General features: G+C 50.9%; 1 protein-coding gene across 1 annotated transcript in view; it reads left to right on the top strand.

Moving 5' to 3' along the window:
* The window catches only part of LOC141584432 (phospholipid phosphatase 2-like), a 34,133-nt gene extending 32,457 nt beyond the window's left edge, over positions 1-1,676 (top strand). The window contains 3 exon segments of the mRNA XM_074398658.1: positions 310-367; positions 603-807; positions 1,528-1,676. Of these exon segments, the coding sequence (XP_074254759.1) occupies positions 310-367; positions 603-807; positions 1,528-1,676 (412 nt within the window).
* Positions 1,677-16,025: the final 14,349 nt, after the last annotated feature.

The following is a 16,025-nucleotide window of genomic DNA, read 5'->3' as shown; positions in this document are numbered from 1 at the left end:
TGCAGTGAAAATGAAACTGGCGTTGCCTGCTTGCTGGACACTACCGTCCACCCTGGGTGTTGGGTTCAGGCCTCAGAGTCTTCACGGGGGAGGCGTCTCATGCCACAGCCCCAGCTGGAGACTCTGATCCATCATCAGATAACTGGAAAGGACAGAGGGAACAGCCTCTGCTCCTGGGATTTGCTGGCCTGTAACGTCGGCAGCTCTCGTGTTGAACCCTCCCTTCTGCAGGAGGGGCGGTGGTGAAGAGAGGTTGGAAGATGCCGACTGAGTCGCCAGCCCTCCAACCTGCTGCCTCTCATACCCCAGGTTGTCTTTCTACTCGGGACACACCTCCTTTGGGATGTACTGCATGGTGTTCCTGGCGGTGAGTCCATTTTTCTGGGGCTCGCCTGTCAAGTCACCCCTTCCCTGGACCTCAGTTTTCCCAGCTGTAGAATGGGTGGGTCGTGGTGGTGATGGGCGCACTCACTGACTTGTTTGTAAAGACAGGAGGCCCTGGGCTGGCCAGTTTTGTGCCCCCGGCCTCGGAGCTGCCATCTGTGCAGTGGGTGTGGGAGGGCCTGGCAGGGCACAGACTGAGGCACCCTCTCCCGTCCCAGCTCTATGTGCAGGCGTGGCTCTGCTGGAAGTGGGCACGGCTGCTGCGCCTCATGGTCCAATTCTTCCTGGTGGCCTTTGCCTTCTATGTGGGCTACACCCGCGTGTCTGATCACAAACACCCCTGGAGTGACGTCCTTGCTGGCCTCCTGCAGGGAATACTGGTGGCTGGCCTCACTGCGAGCTTCTGACCTTGACTCCCCCCCTGTGCTGTCCAGAGACCACTCCCTGCCCAACCCTGGTCCTGCCCTGCACACTCTTGCCCCACGGAGTCCTCCCCTGGGACCCCTTCCTCCAATCCTGGTCCTTCCCTGGGACCCCTCCTTCCCCCGGTTTCTCCCCTGGGACCCCTACCAAAAACTCCAGTCCCTATCTGGACCCCTCCTTTTCCCCCCATCCTCCCCTGGGACCCCTTCCCCCAACCCCAGGCTTTTCTGAGGGCCCCTCCCTTCCCCCATTCCTCCCCTTGGGACCCTTTTCCCCAACCCCAGTCCATCCCTGGGACCCCTCCTTCCCCGATTCCTCTGCTGATACTACTTCCCCCAACCCCAGTCCTCCCTTAGATCCCTCCCTTCCTCCCCCACATCCTACCCTGGGACCCCTTGTCCCAACCCCAGTCCATTCATGGAACCCCTCCTTCCCCCATTCCTCCCCGGGACCCCTCTCCCCAAAGCCAGTCCTTCCCTGGACACCTTCCTCCCCCAGTTCCTTCCCTGGGTCTCCTCCCTGCACACCGCAGCCCTTCCCTGGGCTCATCGGTGCCCCAGTGCTCTCCACTGGTCCTCCACTAAGAGGGCTCTCTTCCCCCACAGGCACTCTTCCTCTCATTGCCCACCTGGGACCCTGTTCCTCCCCCTCCTGCTCATGCCCATGACCCTGGTGCCTGCCCAACCCCTGCCCAGTCTCACCTTCCTCCACTCTGCCCAGTCCGCTCCATCTCAGACTTCTTCAAAGCCCGACCCCCACAGCACTGCCCGAAGGAGGAGGAGCTGGAACGGAAGCCCAGCCTGTCACTGACAGTGACCCTGAGCGAGGCTGACCACAACTACTATAGGTACCCACACTCCTCCTCCTGACACTGTACCCCGCCCGGCAGGGAGTGCTGTGAGTCCAACTGAGGCCGGCCCCCCCCAGGTGGTCCCTCTGGTCCTGGGTAGGCAGTGAGGGCTCCAGACGGGCTCCAGGAACCCTGAGTAGGCTCTGCTGCCCCCTGCCCTGCACTGGACCAGGGGTCTGGGGAGGCCTAGGTAGCCCTGAGCATTTGGAGGGGGACCTGTTTCTGTAGCTCCCCAAATATCCCCATTCTTTTATGGGGTTAAGGAAGGGACTGTTTTGTAAAATGTAATGTACATGTGGTTTTTAGTAAAACGGGGCATTGGTTTGATGAGTGGTCTCAGTGCCTCTGTTCCTTATGGCCGTTCTGGGACGGTGTTCCTCCTGTCAGAGGGCTCCGCGGAGCTCTGGCATCAGGTGGACTCACCCGCTGTGAGGGTGGAGGACAGCAGCCAAGCCCGCCCCTTGCGTTTCTCCCTGCATGGCGCTGGGGTCAAGGGTCATATGGGTCAGCACACCCTTCCCCTCTGCTCATGTCCACCCTGTGCCCCTGGGGGCCACACTTCTGAAATGGGTAATTCAGGGGCTGGTTTCCCTGAAGTGATGGTAGAACACACAGAGCTTACTTTTTCAACAGGAGGGTAAAGGGTACATTTGGTTTTTGTACAGGTGGTAACTCAAGTGTCTGCTGATGTTTTGTTTGCACCTGAAACCTCTCTTATTCCCTCACCCTGCAGGGTGTTCCTATCAGGCCTTAGCCTTCAGGAAGGGTGGTGTAGCCCTGGGGGCAAAAGTGCAGCCTGGGAGCCCCACCCAGGGTGCCTCTGTGGAGACCTGCTCTTGGTGGATGGGAAGGAAGGTGACCCAGACCCTGCAGAACTCCAGCTGGACGTCAGGGACTTGCCTCCATGCAGGTGTCAGACGGGATCCTGGCCAGGAAAGTCACACTGAAGCCTCCCAGGTATCCTAGGGTGCCACAGCAGGCAGTGACACCCGAGGACTAAGGAGGCTGTGTCTGGGCTCAGAATGGGTGGGAGAGAGGTTCCCAGCCAGATCCCACAGGGACAGTCACTGCATCAGGAGCAAATGGGAATGAGCCAGGTGCCCTGACAGCCGCCGACACCTCCATCTCCTCCCAGGCACAATGGCCTTGAAAGCCAGGACCGCAGTGAGGGTTGAGTGCGAGTCTGTGGGAGCAGCTGCAGTGCACAGGACACCGGTGTAGTCTGCTGGGAGCAGGTGGCCGTGTTGGGATGAGCTGTGAAGACTGAGGAGTGGAGGAAGTTTGGAGTGAGGGAGAGGACGTGGCTGAGTCCAGTGGCTGGCCTCGGCTGGGGGGGTCTTAGTGCTTCAGAAAGAGCATGTGCACCCCACAGCTATGAGAGCGGAGAAAGAAAGGGCTGTACTGACCAGAGCCATCCCCAGAAGGTCCTCAGGAGCCAGGAGGGCCCAGCTCTGGGAGCCAGTGGCCTGTCTCGCCGTTTGGATGTTGCCCAGCTGGGCTACACACGCACTGCTCTGCATCTGTTGGGAAAAGGCGGGACGCAGGGTGTCGGGCTCGGAAATTCTCACAGGTTCCCAGTACCAAGATGGCAGACAGGGCAGCAGTTAGGACACATTTCTCCACCCACACGGAGCTCTGGGGAAGCTCTCATGCATAATTTTGGGTTTACACTGCCCACACCCTTATGGTTTCATGGAAAAAAAATAGTATTTTCTCTTGTTGTACAGGAGGATTTTTTTCTTCTGTTGTTTCTCACAGGAAACTCAGATTCTTAGCCATGTAAATATCAATTCCCATGGCTGTGTCCTCGTGGCCTGGCATTTCTCCCACCTTCTGAGGTTAATTGGTTTCTGAAGACCTCCTCCTGGCCGGGCACAGTGGCTCACACCTGTAATCCCAGCACTTTGGGAGGCTGAGGCGGGTGGATCACAAGGTCAGGAGATCGAGACCATCCTGGCAACATGATGAAACCCCGTCTGTACCAAAAATGCAAAACTTAACCGGGCATGGTGGTGGACCCCTGTAATCCCAGCTATTCGGGAGGCTGAGGCAGGAGAATTGCTCAAACCCAGGAGGCAGAGGTTGCAGTGAGCTGATATTGCACTACTGCTCTCTGGCCTGGCGACAGAGTGAGACTAGGTCTCAAAAAAAAAAACAAAAAAACAAAACAAAACAAAAAGAAAACTCCTGAGTATTTGATGATATGCAGGGTTTTTTTAAAAATGTGTCAGCTACCATATGTTATTCTGGTTTTGTAGGAAACCATACATACTTTGTTTTTTAGACACAGGGTCTTATTCTGTCACCCAGGCTGGAGTGCAGTGGTGCAATTACTGCTCACTGCAGCCATGACCTCCCAGGCTCAAGCAATGCTCCTTCCTCAGCCTCCTCAGTAGCTGGGACTACAGGTGCTCACCACCACACCCCACTTTCATGCTTACTTTTTTTTATAAGTGCATACTGAAGTATTTAGGAGTGAAATTTTGTGAGATCTGCAAATTACAATATTTCATAATATAAAAACATGAAGCAGACATGGCAACATATGAGTAACTGTTAAATCTGTTTTGTGTATGTGGGCATCATTATGCCATGCTCTGGACTGCATCTGGAAAAATTTTAAGTCAAAAAGTAAAACTCTGCCTGAGAAAATTTTCCTAAGTTCCAAATGTCACTACCTTTACTTTCAGTGAGACAATATTTCTTTTTTTTTTTTTTTTTTTTTTTTTTTTTTTTTTTGAGGAGTCTTGCCCTGTTGCCCAGCCTAGAGTGCAGTGGTGTGATCCTGGCTCACTGTAACATCCACCTCGTGGGTTCAAGCAATTCTCCTGCCTCAGCCTCCCAAGTAACTGGGATTACAGGCACCCTCCACCATGACCAGCTAATTTTTGTATTTTTAGTAGAGATGCTGTTTTACCATGTTGGCCAGGCTGGTCTCAAACTCCTGACGTCAGGTGATCCACCCACCTCAGCCTCACAAAGCGCTGGGATTACAGGTGTGAGCCACCATGCATGGCTATTTATTTCTCATCTGAATTTCTGTTTGAATTGAAACAATATAAAATCCTAATTTCGATAACATTATTTACATTTTTTACGTTAGCTGATATAGAACCTGATGAGAGAAGGCAGCGTTTCCTCAACCTCACCCAGCAGTGGTGTGGCCTGCGACCTTCTGGACAGCATTGGGAGTGGGGATTTGCGGGGGTGTGAGCCCCCGAGCTGGCTCAGCAGTGCGGTTGGAGCCTTTTCCCAGAGGCTTCTTAGCTCCAAGCCTGATTGTCCACCCCAAGTCTCCTCAACAGCGAGAGGCACATCGTCCTGCTGTGTAGAGAATCTTAGTTCTTCTGTCTCCTGCTACATATTTTCAGGAGCTGGACAGCTCTCAGCTCCCATCCCCTGTCTCAGAAATGACTTCTCAAGTCATACCCTGCCGCAGCATTTTGTTAGCCTGTTTTGTTGTTGTTGTTTGTTTTGAGATAGGGTTTCACTCTTCTTGCCCAGGCTGGAGTGCAGTGGCAAAACCTCGGCTCACTGCAACCTCCGCCCTCCAGGTTCAAGCAATTCTCCTGCCTCAGCTTCCTGAATAGCTGAGATTACAGGCACCTGCCACCATGCCCAGCTAAGGTTTTTGTATTTTCAGTAGAGACGGGGTTTCACCATGTTGGCCAGACCAGTTTCAAACTCCTGACCTCAAGTGATCCACCCGCCTCAGCCTCCCAAAATGCTGGGATTACAGGCATGAGCCATTGCACCCTGCTGAGCCTCTTTTCTGACAGTTGTGATTTGTTGGATCTAAGCCCAGTTTTGTTTTTACTCTGACTTGCTGTTTTATAAGCCGGCGGACTAGTTTAGACATTTTAACGGCATTACAGGGATGGGAAATCCCTGGGAAGAATTAGCCAACCAGGCAAGGTGTGTGGTAAGGGCATTGCATGGCATGTGGAAGTTTAGGTTATTTGGGATTACTAAGTTACAGCAATGGAATTTATGAATGAATTAGACGAGTGAGTGAATAAATGACTGAGTAAAGAAGACTTACCTGAGGCCGGGTGCGGTGACTCACACCTGTAATCCCAGCACTTTGGGAGGCCCAGGTGGGCGGAGCAGGAGTTTGAGACCAGCCTGACCTACATGGAGAAACCCCGTCTCTACTAAAAAAAAAAATACCAATTTAGCCTGGAGTGGTGGTACATTTCTGTGATCCCAGCTACTCGAGAGGCTGAGGCAGGAGAATCACTTGAACCTGAGAGGCGGAGGTTGCGGTGAGCCGAGGTCACGCCATTGTACTCCCTCCTGGGTGACAGGAGGGAAACGCCATCTCAAAAAAAAACAAACAAAAAAACAAACAAACAAAAAAAAACGACTTACCTGTAATTCCGAGGCCCTCTGCCCTCACCTGGAGTCAGGGCAGGAAGGATGACAGGTGTGGACGGGAGGGCATCGCTGCAGGTGCTCTTCCATCTGGCTGGAAACCCCGTGTGGACAGGCAATGAAGCCACAGCAGCTGGTGCGCTTCCCTCCTTCAGGGTCTTCCTGAGTCCGGGGCCACACCATAGGCCGCACCTCAGGGAATCCAAAATGGAACATGAGAGACGTGTCGTCACAACTGAGCAATATGTACAGCAGTGGAGGTATCTAACAGGAAAGGCAGTTCTATGCTTTTGGCGGGGTTTGGATGTTTTTATTTTTTGAGACAGGGTCTCACTCTGCTGCCCAGGCTGGAGTGCGGTGGTGAAATCACTGCTTACTGCAGCCTCGACCTCCCAGGCTCAAGCAATCCTCCCGCCTCAAGCTCCCGAGTAGCTGGAAGTACACATGTGTGTCACCACATCCGGCTCATTTTTGTATTTTTTGTAGAGACAGGGGTTCTGCCATGTTGCCCAGGCTGGTCTAGAATTCCTGGTCTCAAGCAGTCCTCCTGCCAGCCTCTCAGAGTGCTGGAATTACAAGTGTGAGCCCCCGCACCTGGCCAATAGTATGGGTCGTCTTTTTTTTGTTTTGTTTTGTTTTTTGAGACAGAGTCACCCAGGCTGGAGTGCAGTGGCATAATCTTGGCTCACTGCAACTTCTGCCTCCTGGGATCAAGCGATTCTCCTGCCTCAACCTCCTTAGTAGCTGGGATTACAGGCACCCACCACCGCATCCAGCTAATTTTTGTATTTGTAGTAGAGACAGGGTTTTGCCATGTTGGTCGGGTTGGTCTCGAATTCCTGACTTCATGATCCACCTGCCTCGGCCTCCCAAAGTGCTGGTGTTACAGGCATCAGCCACTGTGCCTGGTTAGTATGGTTTTTTGAAAGACAAAGTGGTTTTCAAATCATGAATCAAAAGAACAGTAGCTAAATGAAATTAAAGTCCATGTTAGTAAGGAAACGTCACATGCCAGTGCTTCCTGTGAGGCAGATGGCACAATTGGATTTACATTTTTTGGAATCAACCAATTAATTGATAAAACATCCTAGTCCACATTCCTGACCTATTATAAATATTTGAAAGCACCTTCATCTAGACATTGGACAATTAGTTGAAAATCCTAGACAGTTAAGCAGGTTATTTATAATGTTTGTAGACATTGAGATGCAGGGAAGGGTCAGGGATAGTGGCTCATGCCTGTAATCCTAGCACCTTGGGAGGCCGAGGCATGTGGTTTGCCTGAGGTCAGGAGTTTGAGACCAGCCTGGCCAACATGGTGAAACCCTGTCTCTACTAAAAATATAAAAATTAGTCAGGATTAGTGGCACATGTAGTCCCAGCTACTCAGGATGCTGAGGCAGGAGAATCACTTGAACACAGGAGGCAGAGGTTGCAGCATTGAGCTGAGATCATGCCACTGCACTCCAGCGTGGGTGACACAGCAAGATTCTATCTTAAAAAAAAAAGAAAAAAAGGTCTGGTATGGTGGCTCACACCTGTAATCCCGGCACTTTGGGAGGCTGAGGTGGGCAGGTCACGAGGTCAGGAGTTCAAGACCAGCCTGGCCAACATGGTGAAACCCCATCTCTACTAAAAATACAAAAATTAGCTGGTGTAGTGGTATGTCCCTGTAGTCCCAGCTACTCAGGGAGTTGAGGCAGAGAATCATTTGAACCCAGGTGGCGGAGATTGCAGTGAGCTGAGATCACACCACTGCACCTGGGCAACAGAGCAAGACTCCATCTCAAAAAAAAAAAAAAAAAAAAAATCCAGGGAGGGTGTGACTTTCAGAGCTTAGAGCAGGCACATGTTCGGTGTTAACATCACCCAAGAATCCAGCAGCTCCCTGTCACCTCCTGCTGTGCAGCAAATTCTGGACCCCATGGAGATGGAGACACAAACTGCCACCTTCAGAAACTTTAGTTCCCCAAATTCCTCGCACTTCAGAATGTCACATCCTGCCAGGTGTTTTCTTCTCCTCCGAGACTTGCTCCTGGTGGTATTGTTAGCCCAGCTGCCTCTCAGGTGGGAGTGCAGCTGGGAGAGATGCGTGTTCATGTCACGCAACATGAATTCAAACAATAAAACAGCCACACCACCTGTGGAGGTTTGTTTTGCAGACTGAGACTTAGGCACAGATGAATGAATGCACTCACAACCAGTACAGTGATTTCGAATGGGTGGGAATATTTGTTAACTGCTTTTAGAGGGCGGTTTTAGCAAACTGGGCCATGACTCCCTGTACCTTCTTATATTTATTTGCTATAGATTGAATAATAGAGGCTTTAAGTTAACACACTTGTGGATAATTAACATGGTTGAAAGAGTGGTTTTGAATGATAAAAGTTTTTGGTTTGGGGCCCAGAGAAAACATCCTTCACGTGTCATTCCCCTTCGACCTCCTGCTGAGAGGGCTGTTCAGCACAGGGTTTACAGGAGTCAACAGTTAGAATAGAGACAAAGGGATGTGGGTAAACAGGCCACTGGGTAAGCTTGATTGTCCCTACCTTTCACCCTACGACTTTTTCAAATTTTATGCTCAAATTTTAGCTTAAAAAACTGGTTGCCTTTAGCCCATTCCATTAAAACCTTTTGGCCAGCCGGGCACGGTGGCTCAAGCCTGTAATCCCAGCACTTTGGGAGGCTGAGGCAGGTGGATCACGAGGTCAAGAGATCAAGACCAGCGTGGTCAACATAGTGAAACACCGTCTCTACTAAAAATACGAAAAATTTGCTGGGCATGGTGGTGCGTGCCTGTAGTCCCAGCTACTCAGGAGGCTGAGGCAGGAGAATTGCCTGAACCCAGGAGGCAGAGGTTGCAGTGAACAGAGATTGTGCCATTGCACTCCAGCCTGGGTAACAAGAGCGAAACTTCGTCTCAAAAAAAAAAAAAAAAAAAAACAACCTTTCGGCCTGCCAAAAGGTTTGAGACTATAAATTTCTAACTTTCCCTAATATTTTCCTCCTGTTTTGCCAGCCACCCCGAGTAAATCCCAACGCATGGTGAAAACCACATTTGGAATATTTTAGCTGCTGGCTGTGTGGAAAATCACTTGCATCCCCAGTGTTCAACAATAAAAAGACAAGTATTTATACTGAAGAGCACAGAATTTTGTGACTATAATAAAAGATAATATGAGAGACTCCTGGCAAAATTAGATGCATGAAAATGCTCATATATAGATTGTAGACAAACATGTACATGTTAATGGAAGTGCCAGTCACACTTTGGATCTTGTAATCAGGAGGCCGTCATCGCACCCTGTGAACGTGAGAACCTAGTTCCAAATCAGCTACTGCCAACAAACTTGGGTGAGGTGCTTGGTCACAGCCTCCGCTAGCCTCGTAATCTTTGTCTTTTATTTTTATTTTTGAGATGGAATCTTGCTCTGTTGCCCAGGCTGGAGTGCAGTGGAGCAATCTCGGCTCACTGCAACTTCTGCCTCCCAGGTGTTGAAAATTCGTGCTTTGAATGAAGAGACCCCCCCCCCCCAGACAGGCTTCGTGTGGGTAATGTGGCTGTTTATTCTCCTGGGTGCAGGTCGGCTATAGCTGAAAAGGGTGTTAGCAAAGTGCAGTGGGATGGGAGTTGGTTTTACAGGTTTGGGGCGGGCAGTGGAAAGTCACAGAGTAAGATCAGTTACTGGTGGGGTAGGGGAAAGGAGTGTACATGACCCCAAGTTCAGTTACAGTGGGAGCTGGGGTGAGGCAGAAGAGCAGTTAAGATGACAGGATGAGTGAGAGGCATTCACATTATCATAAGAACAGTTGAGATGGTAGGGTTGGGTGAGTGGCTTGTCTTGGGAAGCTCCGCTGGGCACTCAGGGACAATGGCGAACACAGGTTGGGGGGTGGGAGACAATCAGCCCAGGCAGGCAGGACATCAGGCTTGCATATGGAGACCTGACATACCTGTCTGTCTATATAGAGAGAAAGAATTAGAGAAGAGGGGGTGAGCACAGGTTTCTGGGGGTGAGGATGAAGTTTCTTAAGGTTACTTCGTGCCTGACAGGGGACTGCGGGGGCACGTAAAATATTTTTTTTGAGCGGGGGAGACGGGGTGGAAATGGGAACAGGACAGGTGTGCAAATAAGGAAGGTCTGGACAATACATTCTGCCTTACGAATGCTTAAGCTGCTGGGGGACTTATAGGCACTCCGCGGTACTGTGGGTCATCCAGAGCAGCATCGGCTGGTTTGTGGTCACCTGGATGTGGTTTTGTATGAATTGGGAGACTAAACAGAAGATACAGGGTCCGAACAGGAGAAAAAGAAAGATGGGTATTAAAGGAGTAAGGATTGGGAGGAGCCGTGACTCCAGTTAGACAGCATCCAGCCCAACCAGCCAGGTCCAGAATAACCATTTGCCTGATTTGTGTGCTTTTGGGCTCTGTCTCTTCATTAATTGATGTCATTAAATATGAGGCCATGCTGCTTTACATATTAACATTTTTTCTGGAGCTTTGGACCTGAAAGCCAAGGGAACCAGCAAGGGCTGCTGCTGTTACAGGGCTTGGTGGGGTAACTGTGTGCAGCGAGAGCTTTTGTTTTCATGGCATGTGAGGAAGCGTGCGGTATCTATAAGCAAACACTCACTTTTATTAACAAGATTGTGTTTGAGCAGAGAACGGGAGCCAGATGAAGAGTGAAATGTCAGCTGTAATTGCCTGGAGGAAACGTGTAAACCGGCAACTTAAAGAAAAGCAGGGCATGTAAAAGTAAATGAGTGCAGTGAATTTGGGCACAGTTAGGAAATAATAGAAACAGACTTTTTGAGGTGTGGTTTAAGCAGTAGGGGCGACTGCTTAAAGCTGGAGAAGGCGAGGGGCTGAAGGTAAGTGTGTGAGGTGTAAAGACAAAACTTTGGAGGCAGTGAGAGCAGGAGGGTAAGTGGGGCAGAGCCTGTGACTTTGAGGGATTCTAAGAGTATCAGGGCAGCAGCTGCTGTTGCATGTTGTCATGAGGGCCTGCCCAGGGCTGTGAGCTTAAGTTGTTTGGATAAAAAGGCTGCAGGCCATGGGCCTGGATCCTGTGTGAGAATCCTGACCACACAGCCCTGGACTTTAGCAGTATAGAATGAAAAAGTGTTGAGACAGGTTGGGGAGAGCTAGGGAGGGAGTCGTTTTTAGAGCTGTTTTTTTAAGGAGCAAAAGGAGGAGTGAGGAAAGGATTTGGGATTAATAGGGTTGGATAAGTTTTCTTTAGTGAGTTTATACAATGGCTCAGTTAGAATAGCCAAACCTGGTATCCTGAGGTGAAGTAGCAACCACACCCAGGAAGGAGATAAGATGTTGTTTGGTGGAGGGGGTTGGGGTTTGGGAATTTTACTGGATGCGATTGGCAGGGGGAGCATGTGTATGCTGGTGAAAGATTATAAAAGATGGGAAGAAATTTGGGCTTCGGAAGGGGATATATGATGCCCCTTTGAGTACAGATGCCGAAGAAGCAGACGGGTGAATTAAAAGGCCATGTTTCAACAGACAGGTGATAACAGGCTTTACTTTTAAAAGCTGTTGTGGGATGGGGTACAGGGCTGGGCAGGGGAAGGGTGGTTAGGTTCTAAGGTGATGAGAAGGGGTGAGTGACTTGTAGCAACGGATGGGAAGGTGGTGTTTTACACCCAGGCTTAAGGTTGGGGGACATAAGGGGAGCTATTAAGGGAGGTATGGGTTTGGGGAGGAGGGCGGCAATGAGGTGTTGAAGAGGGAGCCCCAGGCATCTCAGATCAACTTCCCTTTTCCTAAGACTGTAAACTTCACCTTTTCATTCCCGAGACTGTAAACTGAAGCCCTTTTCATATGTAATTCCTTAGACTGTAAACTGAAACTCTTTTCATATGTAATTCCTAAGACCGTAGACTGAGACCCTTTTCATATGTTAAGTTATAAACCTAAGATTCTTCCAGGTAACATCTAAAGTATAAGCCTATATAAAGAGGGAAACTTCTTTTGTTAGGCGAGCTTGGATATTAGGCAAATATGCCACCTGGCTTCTGGCCAAATAAACTCCTTCCTCCAATATTCGGTGTTCAAGAGATCTGTTTCCTGTGGCCGCTCCTGCAACAGTCAAGGAGGCAGACAATTTCCCTAGGATATTCCGGCCTAACAGGGAAACCGGACAGGTGGGGATGATTAGGAAAGAATGTGGAAGGGAGTGCTGGCCTGATTGACACCACATGTGGGGAGTTATGAGCGGCCTGGAGGCCTGGCCGTCAATTTCCACAACAGCAGGGCGGCCAAGGGGACAGATCTTTGAAAAGAAGGCAGGATGGAGTGGGTGCCTCCGTGCTGATTAAGAAGGAGATGGACTTGCCCTCCACGTAAGAGTTACCCGAAGTTTGGCATCTGTGAATGTCCAGGGGGCTTCTGAGATGGTCGGGCAGCATCAGTCTTTAGCCGCCAAGCCGAGCGTTGGAGCTTCAAGAGCTCTGGGAGCAGCGACCTGAGTTGGACAGTCGACTTTCTGTGGGGGCCCCGCACAGACGGGGCAGGGCTCAGGAGGAGTCCCAGGCTGCGGGCATTCCTTGGCCCAGTGGCCAGGTTTCCGACACGTGAAGCAAGGTCTGGGGGGTCGGCTGGAGCCGCTACAGTCCGGGTGCTCTGAAGCCTCTGTGAGCCGGTGGCGTGGCTTGAGTTTGTCTTACTGAGGAGGCAGCGTCTGCAGTTCTGAGATGTGCAGCCGGGCAGATTTCTCCCTGTTATTGAACACCTTGAAGGTAGGGTTGCCTAATTCCTGTTGCTGTGTTTGAGGGCCAGATTTTAATTTTTGTACCTTTTTGTAATGTTGGGGTTGACTGGGTGATAAAATGCACATAAAGCGTTTTTTAGGGGTGAGAGTGGAAGTAAAGATGGCATTTAAGTCACTCCAGGTGAGATTATTGGACTCGGTGAAGTATTGGAGGATCTGAAGAAAAGGAGCCTGACCAGTGGTCGATTTGGGAAAGGTCAGATAAAGGGAAGGAACGTCACCCTAACTGTGCCTTGGCTCCAGCCACCTCTGGAAGGGGGATTGTCGGGCAGGGGTGCAGGACGAAGCTGCAGGACTAACTGTAAGCCAGCCACGTAGGAGGTGGGGAGGTGACAGGAGGGGCATGAGGGGGCGGGTTGTGGGCAGAGGAAGAGGAGGAAGGCTCTGGGGTGGGGTTAGGTCCGGGATGAGGGCCTGGTTCACAGGCGGGAAGGAGAAAGGTTGGAAGGTTGATGGACAGGGAGGATTTTGACTAACCTACAGAGGAAGGAGGGGCAGACGGAAGCGAAGAGAAGAAGTAGACTAGAGATGAGGGAGGGATTGGTGTGTAAAAAAAAATGCCTGAACTTAGGGAATTTCAGACCATTTGCTCATATTGTGATGAAAATTGTCTTAATTTCATAAAATAGAGGTGAAAGGTGCCAATTTTTTGCCAGTTGGAGCCATTGTTTCACTTGTATTGCGACCATGCAGTGGCCCAGTAAAGAGAACGCAGTGTTTACAGAGACGTTTGGGTTTTAGGTTAGGGGACAGTTGGAGAGGTTTAAGGTTCTTTAAACACAGGCTAGTGGAGAGGAGGGAGGGATAGAGGATGGACGATTGCCCAGGGTTCTGGAAAGACAGCAGAGACAAGGAGAACAGGCACGCATCCCAGCCGCTCAACAGGTGTCCCTCGGTGAGCCTGCGTTGAACCTCGTCGTTGGTGAGCAGTCAAAAAAAGCGTCTTGAATGTTGACCTGCCACCAATATCGGCCCTGAGCCTGGTGGGTGAGTGACTAGGGTGAACGTCTCCATGATAGTCAAACTCCTGGGGAAACTGGGTACAAGGATCCATGACCTACATAGGGTTTTTTGGGTCCCAAACCTCATGGAAGAACCTGGTTTACCTGATTTTCCTTGTGTTTGTGGTGGAAAAACGATGAAACTGAAAGGGGGAGGAAGTGGAAAGGAAAAGATAAAAGAATGAGAAAGCAAAAAAGTGTGACTGCTTACCAAAACAGCCAGTGGTGTGTGTTTGGGCTGGTCTGATGACCGGGGTCGGGTTGGTAGGTCGATCTCTTCATGGAAGGAGCACAAGAGCAGGGACGGGGGTTTGGTTTCCTGTAGGAGTTCCTCCATCCTGGGTTTTGGTACCAAAATGTTGAAAATTCACGCTTTGAATGAAGAGACCCCCCAGACAGGCTTTGTGTGGGCAACGTGGCTGTTTATTCACCTGGGTGCAGGTCAGCTAAGGCCGAAACAGCGTTAGCAAAGGGTAGTGGGATAGGAGTTGGTTTTACAGGTTTGGGGCGGGCAGTGGAAAGTCACAGAGTAAGATCAGTTACTGCGGTGGGTAGGGGCAAGGAGTGTACATGATCCCAAGTTCAGTTACAGTGGCGGTGCGGTGAGGCAGAAGAGCAGTTAAGACGACAGGATGGGTGAGAGGCATTATCATAAGAACAGTTGAGATGGCAGGGTTGGGTGAGGGGCTTGTCCGGGGAAGCTCCGCTCGGCACTCAGGGACAATGGTGAACGCGGGGGGCAGGGGTTGGGAGATAATCAGGAGGTAAGCAGGACTTCAGACTTTCAGGTTCCAGGTTTACCTATGGAGACCTGACACCGGGTTTAAGCAATTTCCTGCCTCAGTCTCCCGAATAGCTGGGATTATCGGTGCCCGCCACCACGCCCGGCTAATTTTTGTGTTTTCAGTAGAGACTGGGTTTGTCCATCTTGGCCAGGCTGGTCTTGAACTCCTGACCTCATGATCCACCTGCCTCAGTCTCCCAGAGTGCTGGGATGACAGGTGTGAGCCACCGTGCCTGACCACCTCATAGTCTTTGAAATACAGGGGCAGAAGTATTCTTCCCAGGGCAGTCCAGGGTCCAGTGAGACGAGTTATCAGGTCTCTCAGCAGAGTGACTTGGACAAGGGAGAGGCTCCACAGCTGTCCTCTTTCCACAGTTGCTCAGAGCGATTGTGAGTGAGACTGGAAAGTAGCCCAGGTGGGAGAGTGGCCGTGTGCAGGGAGGAGGTGACCTGGTGAGAGACCCAAGCATCTAAGATCACCGCCCCCTCGACTTCCACACTGCATTTCAATAGAAGTAAAGGCTGCCGACCGGGCGCCACCTTAAAGATCGCAGGCATGGCATGGGGGAATCTTTCCGGAGGCGTTGTTTTAACTTACACGAATTCAAGCCCCCACCCCACACCTACTCCATGCACCAAGACCCTTTCCTATGTAATTTCCAGAACTGTAACCCCAAGACCCTTTCACGTGTCATATCTGGAGTTGTCAGCCTCTGTAAAGCCGGGCTTCTGATTGTTAGAGGAGCTTGGCCATCAGGCAGTTACGCCGCCTTGCTCCAGCGCGCCCTCTGCTGGCGGCCGGGGCACTGCAGGGCCCTCGCGCTCACAGCGCTGGCCGAGGCCGCGCGCCCTCTGGTGGCCGTCCCGCTGCACCACTTGAAGTCGGAGCGCGGAGTGTTCAGCGCCCTCGTTCTGGAAATGCAAACTGACGCGGAGCCCACTAGCCCGTGTGTTTCCAAAAAGGAAGAAGGGACAATTAACTGGAAACCATAGGAATGAGATAAACATGGATGCACGTTTTACAACTGATGGAAAAATTCACTCAACATAGTCTTTGCACTTAAAATGCAAAACCGTCAGAGGCATCTTAACCACAGTGACTTTATTTTAAATAAAAGCTTTAGAAAAAGCTAAATCTGGGCAGGGTGCGGGGCTCACGAATGTAATCCCAGCACTCTGGAAGGCCAAGGAGGGAGGATCACTTGAGATCAGGAGTTCAAGACCAGCCTGGGAAAATACTGAGATCCTCATGCCTACAAAAAATATAAAAATTAGCTGGTGTGGTGGCTCGTGCCTGTGGTCCCAGCTACCCAGGAGGCTGAGGTGGGAGGATCGCTTGAGCCCAGGAGTTTGAGGCCGCATTGAGCCAGCCATGATCACACCACTGTACTCAAGCTTGGGAGACAGAGTGAGACACTCTC

This window comes from Saimiri boliviensis, chromosome 5, assembly GCF_048565385.1.
Source record: "Saimiri boliviensis isolate mSaiBol1 chromosome 5, mSaiBol1.pri, whole genome shotgun sequence".
NCBI lineage: Eukaryota > Metazoa > Chordata > Mammalia > Primates > Cebidae > Saimiri > Saimiri boliviensis.
The sequence above is the reverse complement of the archived record's forward strand: the minus strand, read 5'-3'. Positions and strand labels throughout refer to the sequence as shown.